We start from the raw sequence: 17916 nt of genomic DNA, 5'->3' as shown, positions 1-17916 counted from the left end.
TTTGTAGACTTGGTTATTACATTAAAAAATATATATAATAGGGTGTTAAAGTAACTGATCTCATAATGTAAGGGGTACATGACCATATGTACCTTCAGATTGCCACTCAATCCCTGCCCCAACCCCTTCTCCCACTTTGCAAAACCTTCCTTGCTTCCTCCTCTACAAAACCATCCCTCCCCCCACCTCCACCCTTTAATTTTTCTTTGTGTTTATCCCCTACCCTACCCTGTACCACAAAGAATTTCACCCCAGCATGAAGATGCAGGTTCAAGTTTGAGGAGCAGTCACTTCATGCAAAAATGTTAAAGGCTAGGACTGAGACAATTTCAAATCCCCCCCTAAACAAAGACCCTACAAATATGAAATGAAAGCACTTGTGATCCTACAAATATGACAAATATGAACTTAGCTCATCATAACTGAAATGCGGGTTGAATAATCATACCATTTTCTCCTGTGATGTGCTGTCTACAGGAGATCCATTCTTTTTAGTATGTGTTTCCATGAAAAGCTCCAACCGAGAGGGAGGCACACCATCTGGGTTCTCTTTACGCTGAACAAAAGGTATATATATTCAACATTAAAAGTTTGATATTTGACTAAATATATTATATACTTGTGAATAACCCTCTTCTATATTACCTTCCTCTCTCGTATTTGTGCAAAACTCCTCTTTCCTACAGTGTGGCCCATTTTAAGTTTGGACCTATTATCTTTATTACGCATACACATGGCCTAACATATTTGAAACAGACACATACAAGTCTTAGTCATAGTTTGAGAAAATTATACATGCAAATCTCAACAAAATCTCGCATAATAAGAAAAACCCCAATTTAAAATTAAAAAAACATAATTTCATGGCATTAGTAGAGGTCATGCCTAAAAAGAATCGGTATCCCACAAGCGGAGGAGATCTAGCCACTGCTCTAGTGGAACACGTTTATCACGATTCAGAACCCGTTCCTCATATGTGGTATATCGGTTATAGATCTTTGCCTTCAAGTCAAACTTAAAGTCTCTCCAACGATCATTCAACTTCTGTAATGCCCATGCCTTAGTATCATCGGTAAGATTAAATTTTTCCTATAAACATTAAAAAAAAAATATCAGTTACTAAAACATTGAATCTGTTGGAAAAAGTAATACTGGATGTTATTATTTGAGTGTCATGTTACTTTGATTTTCTTCCATGCGTCATATTTCTTCTCCATTTGAATCTTTCTCCAATCTGTATAATTGCACGGCAAATTCGATGAAGCACATGCTAGTGTCCCAATCCAAGTCATCAATTGGGATGTTTCATCGTTGCATGGTTGCCGGCAATCATTAACAAAAATGTCCACTCTTTGGCCAGGGGGCAATGAAGCAATTTTGAGGCCCCTTGCTGGTCCTCGCCTCTTTCTCATAATTGGTCCAGAATCTACATGGCAAAAATGTTCTTTCAATTACCTTAGATGTCATGAAATTTCATCCTTTCTTCCAAAAAACATTATATAGATTGAGGAGGGATATATGGTTATGGTAAGATAATAAAATTATCAACAACTTCTAATTAAACGTTATAATAAACCAATAAAATATCAAAGTAGAAAAATCAAGTAAAGCAAGCAAGCATGCCAATAACGTTGGATGTTCCAAGTCTCTCCCCAACACATGGGTACCCCAAGATCCACTTATTCATTAACCAATAATTACTAATTGTCTTACCTGAATCCATTCCATCTGTATTAGCATCAGAGTCGGGTTCTGGGCCAAGTGTGGATCAGAGGTTCTAGTTGGAGTTGGAGCTGGAGAAGACTGTCGACCATGTGATGGTTGTGGTTGATCAGTAGCCTCTGACTGGTTTTGCATCTCCTCTCTCGAGTGTACCCGACTTTGTTTGTGTTGTATCTTTCTCATTGGTGATACCTGTTTTTGGCAAGAATATTAATAAATTGAACTAAATAATACATAATAATATTAAGAAAAAATAATAAATAATTTCATGTTTACCCATTATGGTTATTCAATTTGAGGTCACTTCACTAATTAACTTTCCATTGCATTGATAACTTCGATGGGAGTGTCTATTATCATTCCTTCCATATCAGACCTGATCCAACTAACATCACCATCACTTTCCCCATTTAAACCTACCACATTTTGCCCAACTTGCAATGTGCTCTGTGTTATCACCTGATCAGGAACATCAGTAGACTTCCCTTCCATGTCATAAATATCCCTATTTTTTGTCCTAATGGCGACATGCCAATCTGACTTGAGGGGATCTGGGACATAAAACACTTGCTCTACTTGTGAAGGAAATACAAATGGATCATCTAGCTCAAGTTGACCAGTATGCATTAAATGATTGAAATTTACAACTGTGATCCCGAACTCATATTTCTTCACTCCCTTCTCAATATGAGCCCAATCACACCGAAATAGCATTATTCTGAGATTGGCAGAATATTCCAATTCGATGACTTGCTTTAGAATACCATAATATGTTACATTTCCCTCAATATATTGTTTGTCTTTCCGACTTGATCTACTGTGTGTCAATGCTGTTACTAGCACCCCACTATTCTGAGTTTTTCTATTAATCTCAAGGTGCTTAGTGTGAAACCTGATCCCATTAATAATGTAGCCCATATAACTTCTTGCATCAAAGTTAAGGACCATTAGCAAGCCATCTGATATGTTCAGACACCTCAATCCCACTCTGACGTTGTTTCAATATCTGACAATGGAATAGCAATCGGAAGAAGATTAGAGATGTTCTTAACAAAGATTCATATGCTGATTTGGCATGACCAAGTACAAAGCTCCAAATTTATTGAAGTGCAAAACTTACATGCTCATTGAACCATTTCGGAAACTTCCTAAGATGGATATCATTAACTTTATCTGAGCGAGTCCTACGACCTAACTCCCTTTGAATTTCTTCGCGGTGGAGTCTAAAATTGGAGAGAGAAAAATATTACACAATGTTGCTATAAAATAAACCCATAAAGACTAAAACTTGAATAATTTACATTTAATACTTACTTACGATATCCTTCTATTCCATCATAATGGAGCAACACATATCGATGTGTTTGGTTCCTTTCTGTCATGTCTAGTCGGAACATCTCACACTTTCCTAGCGGCCTACCTATGTTTGAGAATATAGAGATTGGATCTTCCACTTCAATTGACCCCACATTCCTAATAAGCCGATGTAACCTTGTTTCCACACCTTCAAAGTATCGAGAACAAAAAGTTAAGCATTCATCCGCAAGGTATCCTTCTGCTATTGATCCCTCTAGACGACTAGAATTGCGGGCATGGTCCTTAAGGTGTTTGAGGAATCTACAAAGATACAACATATTACAGAAAGTGTCATCCCATTGTTATTGGTTTTAATTAATAAATAGTACCTAAACAAGTAATTTATTCATCAAAGTACTAAGCACTAACCTTTCAATTGGATACATCCAACGGTATTGTACTGGACCCGCCAATCTCGCCTCGAATGCTAAATGAATGATCAAATGCACCATTACATCAAAGAATCCAGGTGGAAAAATCCTTTCCAAATTGCAAAGTGTTACAACAACATTTTCTTCAAGTCTCTTGAAGTCCTCCTCTATACTAAGTTTACTACACAATTCTCGAAAGAACCCACATAATTCTATTAATACTGATCTAACATTTCTTGGCAAAACATTACGTATAGCCACTGGAAGAAGTTGATGGATCATAATGTGATAGTCATGACTCTTCATTCCTGACATAATTCGTTCTTTGACTTTCACACACCGTGAGATATTACTAGCATAACTATCTGGAACCTTCACACTCTTCACAACTGTGCAGAAGACCTCCTTGTCTTTGTTAGATAGTGTGTAGCATACAGGGGGTAATATCACTTTATTCTTACCTTCAATAATTTTTGGTTGAAGATCTACTCGTATGTTCCTTTCTTTCAAATCAAGACGTGTATTCAATTTATCCTTTGTTTTATCTTTCACATCCAACAATGTGCCAATGATACTGTCACATACATTCTTCTCAATATGCATCACGTCTAAATTGTGACGGACTAGATTATCTCTCCAATAAGGCAAATAAAAAAATATAGTTTTCTTCTTCCAATTAAGTGGGGTCTCTAGCTATTGTATTCCCCTTTTCCTTTTTCCTTTGTTTTTGACATTATCATCCTTTCCAAATGGAGGAAATTCAACACCATACAATTGTTCTAACACATCATATCCGGAAGGTGGCTTCGGCTGGACTCTATGTTCTTCATGACCATCAAAAGATCTTTTATCACTCTGAAATTTATGATTTTTGGGAAGGAATCGGCGATGGCCTAAGTAACAATACTTTCTTCCATATTTCAGCCAACGGGATGAAGTATGCTTGTTGCAACAAGGACAAGCAAAACCACCTTTTGTGCTCCAACCTGAGAGGTTAGCATATGCCGAAAAATCATTGATGGTCCATAACAAGCATGCATGCATCTTAAATGACTCATCCTTATATGCATCATAAGTCTCAACCCCAGTGTCCCACAATGTTTTTAGCTCATCTATCAAAGGTTGTAAATATATATCTATATCATTCCCAGGTTGTCGTGGGCCAGAGATAAGCAATGTAAGAATGAAGAAGGGTTGCTTCATACACATCCATGGTGGCAAATTGTATGGCATCACCACAACAGGCCATGTACTATGATCTGTGGTCATTGTCTTGAACGGATTGAATCCGTCACTTGCGAGCCCAAGCCTTACATTACGAGGGTCCTCACTGAAAGTTGGATGCCGCTTATCGAAATCCTTCCAAGCTTTAGAGTCAGCTGGGTGTCATAACCTCTTGTCATCTGTACGTTGTTTTTGATGCCATCGCGTTTTAGATGCGATTTTGGACGACATGTATAACCTTTGCAACCTTGGAATCAAAGGGAAATGACGTAATATCTTAATCGGGATTTTTTTGTCCTCTGATGTATATCTTGATGTGCCACATTTGTAACAAAACTTAGCATTGGTTGCCTCTTTCCAATACAACATACAATCATTTTTACAAGCATCAATCTTATTGTAAGTGAGTCCCAAATCCTTTACAATCTTTTTTGCTTCGTACAAAGTTTTCGGCAATGAATTCGGCTCAGGAAATGCCTCTTTCAATAAGTCAAGCAACATTGAGAATGCTTTGTCGCTCAACTTACATAGGCATTTTATATGATAAAGCCGAATAAGGAATGACAACTTGGTAAATTTAATGCTTCCTGGATACAACTCCTTCTCCGCATCTTCCAACAACTGATCAAACTTCTCTGCCTCGACACTCCGCCCCTTTGTTTGTTCACTGGTGGCACCATCCCCATGTCCTTCATGTACATTTCTTCTCCACATCTCAGATAACATGTTACGTGTTCCATCATCCATATCACCTTCATCATGTAGGATAGGACTTACAAGGGGAGGTGTGTGTGAAGATACATCTTCCCCATGGAAACTCCAAATTGTATAACTCCTTAAAAATCCATCACATATCAGATGTTCAAAGACTTCGTCTCGAGTCTTCCATAATTGATTTATGCACTTTACACATGGGCATAAGATCTCATCCCCTATAGCTGCATTAGAAAATGCATAGTCTAGAAAATTGTTGACCTCCTGTATGTATAGTGTAGATACCCTAAAAGATGGTTCCCTTGAGTTATCAATCCAACTTCTAGACATAGCTATTAACTGTAACTGAAAAAGGCGAAAGTTAAAATTTTAAAGAGACATAATGCAGATAATACATATTAATACAGAATATACGATCACTTAAAAAATGATCATACGAAGATCAAGGTATTAAATTGATGGGGTCCACAGCCTAGAATGGGGTCCTAAAGATCACAAAGTCTGGGAACATACTTGGAACCAGAATCTAAATTGAAAATTCTGGCTTAAGGTAAAAGGGTTGGAAGCATAATGACGACATGGGTTCAATCTAAATTGGGATATATGACTTGATTTTTAATTTAGACTGAATTTCTTCAGTGGTCCCACTAGAGCTTCCATGAAAATACAAAGTAAACAACTAGAAGAACTGCAGCAAATCTGGGCAGCCTATAAATATGAAACAGAAAATGATTGCTCTGTTTTAGATATGAAAATGGCCAGCGACATTCCACAGATTCAGGTGGGGAAACAAATAGCAGCAAGCTATATTTAACACAAAGAACATAATGGAGATGGTATGGAGTTAAGCAAACCATATAAATGTGGGTCACTATACTACAGGTCATGACCCACATGACCCAATTTGCAGATATTCCAGTGTTATGTTATTTGTAAATCTAATAACATATAAATTTGGTTAACTAACATATGATGCTATCCCAATTTGCAGATATTCCAGTGTTATGTTATTTGTAAATCTAATAACATATAAATTTGGTTAACTAACATATGATGCTATCCCAATTTGCAGATATTCCAGTGGTTGGCCAGCATACCAGTAGAATTGGAGGGGTATATTTGTCCAGGATGCACCATCTTGATCATATTCATTGCAATGCCCCAATTTATGTGGGAGAAGGTGATGAATTGCTTGATTTCAGAAGGCTACTGTAGTGTGGTTCTACTCACCTTTCTCTTTCACAATAAAACTCAGTTATTCATAACTAAAAGAACTGAGGAAAAAGAAAACAGAGTGCAAGTCACAGTATAGTTGTAGGAAAACTCACCAAGAAGTTATTTTGTCATTTGCATGTCTATAGTAACTATATTTAATTGGGTGGTAAATCACCTAAGGCTTAAGAATTCAGAAATCCCATAGAAAACAAGAATTGCAGGAATTGAGGAACCAAAAAGTAATGAAAGAAAATCAATAATGCATTCAAACAGGTCTAATGTGACTAAAATTCAAATTGAGTAGCCTGTTCAACAGGAGGAATGGTTCTGAGAACAAAATCTGAATATGAAGGTCAGATTGCAAGTTATGGTGGTTTCCTACTGAGGTTAGGAAACTAAAAATCTAGACCAGACACTAAAACAACCACAGTATTTTCAATCATTAAACCAGATTATTATGTATGGATATAAGAGTTGATTTAGCAAAGAATTAAGCCAAATGACAGAACCAAAATACTAAAAACAAATATAAAAAAAATAGAGATTTTAACAAGTTGACTAGAAGGACTCTTGGGTTCAACCAGAAATTTAAAAGTTTTCAAAACTGAAATCAAATCAGAACATACAGTTAATAACCAGAAAAAGAAATTTCAGGAAGAAGGTAGAACTTTAGTAAACAGAATAGTAACTAAATAAAGAAAACATAATTAAGAGAAGAAGAGGATAAGTATTCAGGCATCCCACCTGAAACACTACCTTAGAATCACCACCAAGGCCTCCCTGGAATCGCCACAACAGAAATATTCTGAATCACCACAGAATTGGTACGCTGAAGTCAAAATTCCATTAGTCAAATCATTGGGAGCTGTTAAGCCTTAAAATATTTCTTTAAAACTTAAAAAGACAATTCAGACACACTAAAAGTCCTCCATCAACCAATAGTCTTTGGAAAATTTTCTAACTTGGCTCAATTACCTTATAACAACCCTAACTTGATTAGGTAACTGCTTCCCTTGCACAGGCTAAGAGGAGAGTCCCTAACTGACCAAATAATGTAATAATAAAAGAAATAAAAACCCAACTTAAAAAAGGAATTTCTTCCTATCATGGACTTAAAAGGGCGGAATTCTAAACTGAATAAATAACTGACATAGACTTAAAAACAGATCTGAAATTTATAAGTGGTATTCTAGTCTATCCAAACAACTTAAACAGTAATAAAATGAAGGAAATAAACTGCTAAAAGCTAGTCCATGATTTGGAGAAGTTTGATTGATCAAGAACTTGAACCATGGGTCAGGTTTGGATCAAAACCGCATGCCATCTTTCTCTTATTTATATCACTGGAAATCTGCATCACCATTGCTCCCCTCAAACAGATGGCAGCAAAGAGACTCTTTTTTCATGGCAGGCAGATTTTCCATGACCAAAGAAGGTTATATCATTGTAGTGGTCTATTATCTTGGGAATATTAACTAGGATGTTCTATTATTATTTTTTTTTTTGGGGAATCCAATAGGGATGGCATAATGACAGTTCGATTGCTGATGAAATATCTGGTTAACAAGTTGAGATTGGATAACGAATCAGAGGTAATTTATTTCACTTTAAATTGCTTATGCACAAGCAAGACCGTTCTACACTTTTCACTAACACAAAAAAGTTTATCAAGTTATTCTCCAACATTAAAGCATCAAACCAGAGAGAGAGAGAGAGAGAGAGAGAAACTCACCAGCAACAGAGATAAGGGATTGGAACTGTGTTTAGAACCCAGATGATGATATCGCAGCTCTGTTTGTCCTCTTATCTATGCTTGATTCCAACGATAATGATGCAAATTAGATGTTAGAAGAAGACCACATTGTTAACGTTCATGAGAGAGAGAGAGAGTTTGAAAGGGAGAGTGATTAAAGAGAGATAGGGGATTTCAAGAGGGAGAGTGAAACGAGAAAGAGCTTGAGATTTCTGTGCTGAGTATAGAGAGCGAGAATATTAGAGAGAGGTAGGGATTTCGAAAGAGAGAGTGAGGGAGAGCGATAGGAAACAGAGGGTGTTTCATATGTTAGGGTTCTGCACTTCTCACGCAGAAGTGTAGATGTGGAAGAGGAAGGGTTTTTCACGGAATAGCGGGAATGAAAAATAAAAACCATTCCCGCCCGCATAAAACCAATTACTACGTAATCCAAAAAAAATAAAATAATATAAAGGGAAGGAGATTGCTACTTGGTTGCATGGTCCCTATACTAGCATCTGGGCTAATGGTAGAGTATACATGGGTATCTACCAAAAAGGGTAAGAGCGTCATTTTCACGGTGTCTTATGAGAGGTGTACGGGGGCACCAAGCAGGGATCTTTTTCCCTAACATAACTAAGGGAAAAAAGATCTCCACTTGGGGGTGTTTCCTACGCCCTCTCACAAGAAACCGTGAAATGACACCTTTGCCCCCTTGATGATACTCAGACGTGCTCCCCCATTGGCCCAACCGCTTTAGAGACCATGCGACCAAGTAGAGATCTATTACCCAATAAGTATTTGGGGGGGGGGGGGGGAAGAACTCTATCAGGAAGTGTGGCCTAGGCCAACACTCCCATGAGTTTAAGGGTGTTAAACGGTCTGGATTCAGTTAAAAGGGTCCAAATCAGTTTAAATCATTTAATTAAACGGTCTCAATTTTGAAACCATAAGCAAACCATTTATTAAATGGTTTTAAGGTTCTGGTTTTAAATGGTTTGGTTTGGTTTCAGTAAATGGTATCTATTTGATTTTGGCACATTAATTTATGTATATTTAAGGGTGTTAACTGGTTCGTTTTGGTTTTGACACCCTTAAATGCTGACATGTGAGTACATTTTTTATTATAAGGAAAAGTGTTACAAATCAATAAGGTTATGAATATGAAAATTGATTTGTATAATATGAACATCAAATCAATTTTCCTATTCAAGTGAATTAAAATGTATTTATCGAATACTTTCTCACTATATGCAAGTTATGAATGTAAGATATCATTATGGTTCAAACCCGAAAATATATTAACCAAATATTGAAAAAACCAAAATTAACAGAAATTGTATCTTGACCGAAAACTTATGTCTCTTAACGGTTTGGTTTTGGTCTCACTCATTCCGACACCGAAAGTCATCCAGCCCGAATCGACCATTGACAACCCTATTCGCGCGTATGCTATCACAAAGTGGGGAAAAGGTTGGTGTGGGTATTGGGAAGAAAAATCTTATTTTAGAGACAGAACACTTACTGTCCCAAACAAAAAAATTTATAATAGAGACAGAATATTTTTTTGTCCCAAAGAAAAGGTTTATAATAAGGACGGAAATTTGGACCGTCCTAACGAAATGTTTATAATAGGGACGGAAATTTCAACGTCCCAACAATATGTTTTTAATAGAGACGGAATAATAGGCGTCGCAAATAAAATTATTATTGTAGGGACAAAATTAGCTCCGTCTCAAATAAATTTGTTGTTGTGGAGACAGAAACTTTCCGTCTCAAATAAAACTGGAATAGTAGGGACGGAACTTTCCGTCTCTAACTTACCCAGGCTAACCTATACATGGCATGGACAAGATATCCGTTTCTATTAAATTTTTTTGGGACGGAGAAGTTATCTGTCCCAATTATGTACTTGGTTTATAGGGACGGAGATGGTTTTCCAACGCAAATATATGTTTTATTCGAGACGAATAATAAAATCCGTCCCTAGTACACATTTTATGGGACGCATATCTTGTCCATCCCAAGATAAGTAATCTTTTCTATTGTTTGGGACGAAAATTACATTACCGTCGCTATTAATTTTTATTAGGGACAAAAATATTTTTCCGTCTCTAAAAAGCGTCGCTAATACCCTTTTTTGTTGTAGTGCGCGCGATTCCTTGTTTGTGGCGGCTAAGGTGGGAACTTTTCAATACCACCAGTTCTGTGCCAAGCCTGAATTGACCTCTGTATGCTTTGCCGATGATCTCTTTATTTTTGGTAAGGCCACTACTTCCAATGCTATGACATTGAAGAAGCTGCTTGATGAGTTTTCGAGGCTTTCTGGACTTTCGATAAATCATGGAAAGTCCTCTCTATTTTTTGCAAACTGTGATGCTGGAATCAAGGGCTGGTTTGAGTGCTCTTTGAACATGAGTGAAGGACATTTGCCTATTAAATACCTGGGTGTCCCTCTTGCAACACAAGGGCCTAGGGCATGTGATTTTCAGATGTTAATCTCAAAGGTGGAACACAAGATTTCTTCTTGGAGTGCTAGGATGCTTTCTTTTGCAGGGAGATTGACCCTACTTAAGTCTGTTGTTATGGGTTGTATTTCGAATTGGGTTAGTGTCTTTCGCCTACCACAGTACACTATTGGGGTGTTGGAACGTATGATGGCCAGGTTTCTATGGCGTGGGAATACTGATTCAGGTAGACACAAGGTGGCTTGGAAGGCTGTTTGTTGGCCAAAAGAGGAGGGAGGTCTTGGCTTGCAACGGCTCCATGACTGGAATACTGCAGCTTTGATGCACCACGTCTGGTCACTCTCTTCTAAACAAGAGAGTTGTTGGTCGTTATTTGTTCTTCATCGATGGCTAAAAAGGCATTCAGTTTGGTCATTGACTCTGCCTAGCCAATGTTCGGTCTCTTTTCGTGAAATCCTGAAGACCAGACATCTGGCTGCGTGTTGCACTCGCACACTCATACATTTTAGAGAGGGAACTCTATTGTGGTTCGATCCTTGGTTGGCCAATGGGCCGATTGCTCAACCTGGGATATTAATTGTTGATGCTCTTGGTCGTGGTGCATTTGATCGTGTTCGTCATATATTGGCGGATGATCAGAAGTGGGTTAATCAAATGCAGGATGTTGCTCTCAATGATAGATGGGAGGAGATTCAATCGATGAAGGTACACAAAAAGCTCCGTGGTGACCTGGTGGAATGGACTCCAACCTCTAGTGGGATGTTTAGTCTGAAGAGTGAATGGAACGTGGTGCATCGTGGCAGTGAGCGCAAGGAATGGTGCGATCTGATTTGGTATTCGCATTCTTAACCCAGATTCTCGTTTGTCTGCTGGGTTGCATTGTGGGGCAGGCTGTCGGTTCGATCGTTACTTGCTGGTTGGGGGATAGGCACAGACTTCTCTTGTTTTCTATGCGGGGTTGCAGTGGAAACAATTGATCATCTTTAATTTGAATGTCCTTTCTCTTCTGCTGTGTGGAAGGATGTTCTCATTCTGAATGGTTTTAATAAACAACCGATGGGTTCTTGGAATGGTGAAGTTCAATGGCTGGTTACCCACTTCGATGGAAGATCGCTGCTTGACTCGGTTCAGAAGTTTAGCTTCAATTCCTCAGTTTATCGGATCTGGCAAGAGAGAAATGATAGGGCGCATCAACGGTGACCGAGCTCGGCTACAACAGTTTTGAATCGCATTATAAGCGATGTTAGAGGCAGATTCTCAAGTCTGGTTTTGAAGATGGAGGACACTAGCCGACACAGGGATTTTTTTGTGAGATGGGGCATTGTGGTGGTGTTTACTTTGCCATTGGCTACGCAACACACCTGGCCAGCTCCACCTGTGGGGTGGGTTGCCATCAATTGTGATGGCTCTGTTAAGGATGCATCTGGTGGTTTTGGAGCCATTGGGAGGAATCATCTGGGGGCAGCCGGTTTTTGGTCTAGCAGGAGGGTTACAAGAGACGAGTGTTATTTGTTTGGAGCTTGAGGCGATTCAATGTGGGTTACTACGGGCAAGATCCCTTAATTTGGCTCAAGTGCAAATTAGATCTGATTCGCAAGTTGCAATTCAAATGATTGTTGGTACTTACAGGGTGCCTTGGCGAGTTTTGTGGTTAGTTGAGGCAATCCGTGACCTGCGGGACACTTTCCGCAGTTGCACCTTCATTCGCCTTGTAAGGGAGATTAATAGCTGTGCGAATTATCTGGCTGGATTCACTTATATGGCTCAGGTTTTCCATTTTACTTTGGATGGCCTACCTTTGGCTCTCTCTGAAATGATTCAGAATGATGCCATGGGGAAGGTGTACTCTAGAATGTAATATGTAACTTTCTATCTTATTAATATAAGCGCCCTTTTAACCACAAAAAAAAAAAAAAAAAAAAAAAAGAATCTTGCAAAATGTAGCTTCACTGGGGAATTTTTATCCGCTGTTGTACCTTGCAGCGCTGCTGTGCCATCGTGCGGTGCAACAGCGGCCATGTGTGCACAACGGGCCACTGCTGCATCGCACGACAGCACAATAATGCTGCAGTGCACAACAGCGGATAAAGATCCTTCACCGGGTTACGGTGATTCTCTCTGTCTTCGACTTTGCACAGTGTTGTGTATGCGGTGCTACTCTAGGCAACTACTCAACATCAGTGTAAATGGAATCTTGCGAGATAACATCCATTCCTTGGGAAAGCCGCTCACCGAGGCTTATCTGAACCATTCAATAGAAGAGCTTGTGCCCGAATCTGACAAACTCAAGCAATTGCGCCCCAAACAATTAGAATCTAGCTAACATGGCTCAATCCGATCCCACGGTCTGGTATCAATTAATATTTTCAATAATTGCACAAACCCCTTTTGCTTTTTCACAACATTCACCTTACCTCGCCAACTTTTGGGTTTTCTAAACAAACCCTCTATAGAAGAATGAAGTTCCAGTAGCCTCTTAAGGATTTTGGACAAAATTTATTCTTAGTGTTGAAAAATACAACACATATTAGATCAAAGTCCATATGCCACCAATGCGGCAAGGTTTGGCATGGCCTGACTGAGCGAGGGCCTCTACGGGCATGTTAACTAGCGTGTGCAGGTACCATGCCCCTTGCCTATTGCAAGGCCTAACGCCGGCCATGAACAGGGCCATGTGTAGCCTTGCTGCCTAGCTAATTGGGCAGATGGCTCTGTGACATGTGCCCTTGTTGTTGGCTAAATGCACCGACCCAGGTGCCAATTAGTTGCTCTGTTGTGGCCCTATGGCCGGCCATCCAAGTGGCCACCTCATCTGCCACATCAATACCTTGTGTGGGCCACACCCACAAAATAATTTCATGTCTTTTGAGCTCCAATACCATACTTGAGAGAGTTATTGCTCAGTTTCTGGTCAACTTTTGAACCATGATAAATCTAGTATGTGGTTTAGTCCTTGCACTTCCCCAGATATCATCTGGAGATCGAGATACAGTTTGGGATTAACTTTCGGATAAATTCATGTCTTTTGAGCTCCAATACCATACTTGAGAGAGTTATTGCTCAGTTTCTGGTCAACTTTTGAACCATGATAAATCTAGTATGTGGTTTAGTCCTTGCACTTCCCCAGATATCATCTGGAGATCGAGATACAGTTTTTGGGATAAACTTTCGGGAAGTGCTGGATTTGGGGAAGTATCTAGGACTGCCTACTTCCTTTGGGGGATCCAAAACGGCCCCCTTCTCTTTCATAACTGAGAGGATCCAAAACAAGCTATCGGGTTGGAAGAGTAATCTTCTATCCTCTGTAGTTAAAGTAACTTTAATTAAATATGTTGCTTCTATTTTACCTGCATACTCTATATATGTCTATGTTTGCTCTTCCAATCTCCATATGCCATGCACTTATTATATTTGTTAGGAATTTTTGGTGGAAAAATAAAGATGGGAAAGGAGTTTGTTGGGTTAAGTGAGATCATTTATACCAGAGTAAAAGAGATGGAGGCTGGGGTTTTCGAGATATTGAAAGCTTTAATTTGGTTCTCCTTGCTTAGGCAGTGTTGGCGTCTTATCCATAATAATGAAACCTCCCTTGGACTGAAGTCTTCAAAAGGAAATATTATAATGAAGGGAAGCAGTTTTCTCCATGTGCCTATCTCTCTCCTCCTTAAAATAAGGGAGCAAAGGTGTCTTTTCACATTGGGAGGAGAGAGATAGACTCATGGGAGTGCTGGCGCAGGCCACACTCCCGAACAGAAAACTTTTTCCCTATAATGAAACATCCCTTTGGACTCAAGTCTTCAAAGGGAAATATTTCCACGCATCCACTTTCTTTAATGCTATCCTTAAACCAAATAATTCATTGGACTAGAGGAGCTTACTTAAGGGTAGAGAGCTCCTTTTGCAGGGCATCCATAGGATTATTGGTAATGGACTTTATACTTGGATTTTAAAGGATAAATAGATTCCCTCTCTATCTGGGGGGGAAGATATCTATCTTGAGCTTCCATCCAAATGTCTTGATAATCTCCTAGCTTTTCTGCCATTACACTAAACAATGGAAGATGCCTCTACTTTTTTTTTGGTAATTGAGATGCCTCTACTTAGATCTATTTTTTCTGACCCTGAAGTTAAGGCAATAGTCCAGATCCCTCTTGCTTTGTTTAAGAACTACGGTCCAAATCTGGAGGGATTGATTTTCTCTTGGTCCCTTAGCAACAGGGAGGGTTGTTGATGTGGGGGTTGGGATCTTGCTTCATATATCAAATAAATGGAGTCGCCACCTAGGATTGGGGCCTAGGTCCCAATGTGTCATGCCCCCATCCCGATGTAGGATATTTTTCCATAGTAGGGGGTGACTGGGACAACACGTATCATCCCAATACCTACCAGGATCACAGATACAGTGTCCCGAGCCACAAACCACCCTGTCATCACCTTTGATAACATAAAGGAATGTACCAAATCAAATAAACTGTTCCAAATACAGAGATAGCGGAAGCGAAATTAAATTAAATCGTATGAAATTATAGAGCATCAGTTCTCTAATGATAACACATAGTACAGTTCAATATTTGTAACAATTCACTACTATCCTTATAAATAAGCATATAGTTTATACATAATTATGGAATGAGAACAGAAGTTAAATAATAAATAATTTCCCTAAGGGCACCAATCTTGGGTGTACACCTACATCCAAGTCACAACCACCGGCCCCACTTGATTTGCATCCAACGGTGCGCATCAAAGTAGTACCTCCTGCATAATAGCTAAAAGGGGGTTGCGCAACGGGATTAGCTACACTAGCTAGTGAGAGAGCAAAGGGGAATACACAAACACCACACAAGCAATATCAAGCAGAATGATGCATGCTAATGTTAGATTCATTTTCCACCTAACACACAAATTCTATCGGTCAAGTATATGCTACTGTGATAACTCGGGAGACACTGAGGGTCACTTGTCCTATCACCCCAGTGAAACCTCAACTATCACATTGGGACCTACGCTGGTAGAAGCCATCATGATCACCCACTAGCAGACCCCATATAGCCGTTACTACCCCTGACCTGACCTCTCCCACCTCCATAGCCATCAGGTGCTCCGACTAGCCAACACCTAAACCCCTGTTGGCATGGGTCGTTGCATAAGGGAGCATAAATCTTAGCCACAGATATACTACATACAAATCCTATCGTCCCGAGAGGTATTTTGGGTGCATCAACGTCCCATTCCATTTAGTATCCGGGTATAAGCACGGCACGGCACATACAGATCAGGATGACATATAACAGTTTTCATAATTAAATAAAGTGGGGTTCTGGTACCGGCACACCTGGCACCGTAGCCCGATACAATGGTGAGCGTACTATCACATTCATAACAGTTCACATAAGAGATAAAAGATGCAATACGCACAATGCTTATATTTATATAATAGCATGCTTAATATTTGCATATTATAATATTCAAACCCAACAAAATCACCCAGAACCCACTCACAATAATTTGAATATCGTTCGATGTGTTTGGTATGAATTGCCTTAATATATGCTCTCCCGCACTGGTTAGGTAGCCTAGGGATACGTGAAACATAAAGTTAGAATGTGTGGACGGGTCCTAAGAGGAGCCCCAAGTGTTATAGACAAGAAATTCTAAAAATGAAATCCTTAAGTCAGTCTGATTCCCAGCCTTCTTCTTGAGATCCAATAGCCTCATGAGTTAGGGAAGGGTGTCCTAAAGCTTCCTAAGGGCATAATGTCTCATATCATTTATTGGTCTTGGGAGATTCCATAGCTTGGTCTCTCCTTAGGATTTTTCATTTCTACGTTGAAGTCTCAAGTCCCTTAGGACAGCAAGGGGGTTTTGAGGGCATTAAGGGTAGACCTTGGCACCCCAATAGGTCAATTAATTAATACATTTAGGAGGCACTTTAGGTGTTAATTAACCCCCAATAAGATTTATTAAGTCTTACATAAGCAGCCACAATGTGAGCAAGGTCACCGGATTACAACCATGTTCCTAAGTTGCTGTCAAAATATATCAGCTGAGTTTGGGCCCACTTTTGAGGGTCTTATGTTTTTATTGGGTCCATGATTTATTCATAAAAAATGTATCCCTTCAAGTCTATTTTACAACGCAACTTGAATCACGTCAATACAATATGTATAGACGAAGTTATGGTCAAAATACTAAACAGTGGTCAAGCTGTAAAACTAAGGGCGGATCCGCGAACGGATTCTGTTGGGTGAGTCCGCCCGTGCCTCCGTTCGTACCCTGAGACACACCCGAGACACACCCAAGATGTGTAGATCCACGGGCAGATGCACGATTCTGAGTCCGCTGCTGAGTCTGCTCGCAGCATGACTGAGTTTTTCAACTCCGAACTTCATCCAAATTGGGTCCCAAGGCCCCCAATGACTTTAAGGGCTTGTAGGGATGATTTCTAAGGCTCAATAGGGTCCTAATAACCCTAATGGCACAAAGCATTAAAGCATCTATGTTTTATATCCAATTTCTCAATCCAATCTTGGGTTTTTGAGTGAAATCCTTAGGTTTTCATGGCTTAGGTTGTATAACACACCATTGGGAGGATTAAGGGTGTGCAATGGCACCCAAAGGAACCAAGAACAAGCTCCAACATAAGAGCATTCGATCCCAAGTGGAATCCAAGCTATTCCCTATCTCAAAATCCCAAACCTAAACTAGAAATTAGAGAAATAGAGAGGGAGAGATGGGAGATGTCACTTACTTCCAATGGAGAGCCAAAACCTAGGGCTAGGTGAGCCCCCCTTCTTTAACCTCCTTTTCTTCTTCTCCTTCTTCTTCTTCCTTTTCTTTTCTTCTTCTCCTTCTTCCTTTCTTTCCTTTCCTTTCCTTTTCTTCTTTTCCTTCTCCGGACAGCAAGAGGGGAGGAAGGAGATGAGGTGTAGGAGGAGAGGGCGGCAGCCTTCTCTCTTCTCCCTTCCCTTCTCTTCTTCTTCTTCTTCTTCTTCTTCTTCTCCTTCTTCTTGTCCGGTTTCAGCAAATGGGAGAAATGGGAATGTGCTAAAGAGCTCATCCCATAAATAACTAAAATGGGCCTTAAGGCCATGTTTGGTTTAGGTCCTTAGAA

At 39.5% G+C, this 17916-nt stretch overlaps 1 protein-coding gene across 1 annotated transcript; it reads right to left on the bottom strand.

Annotated features, from left to right (window-relative positions):
* Positions 1-4835: 4835 nt before the first annotated feature.
* On the bottom strand, positions 4836-5717 carry LOC122665644. Its single transcript, XM_043861794.1, has one exon. The coding sequence runs from the start codon at positions 5715-5717 to the stop codon at positions 4836-4838; it is 882 nt and encodes a 293-aa protein (XP_043717729.1).
* Positions 5718-17916: the final 12199 nt, after the last annotated feature.

The sequence above is a fragment of the Telopea speciosissima genome, chromosome 6, assembly GCF_018873765.1.
Source record: "Telopea speciosissima isolate NSW1024214 ecotype Mountain lineage chromosome 6, Tspe_v1, whole genome shotgun sequence".
In the NCBI taxonomy this organism is placed as follows: domain Eukaryota; kingdom Viridiplantae; phylum Streptophyta; class Magnoliopsida; order Proteales; family Proteaceae; genus Telopea; species Telopea speciosissima.
This window is presented reverse-complemented; position numbering and strand designations above follow the sequence as displayed.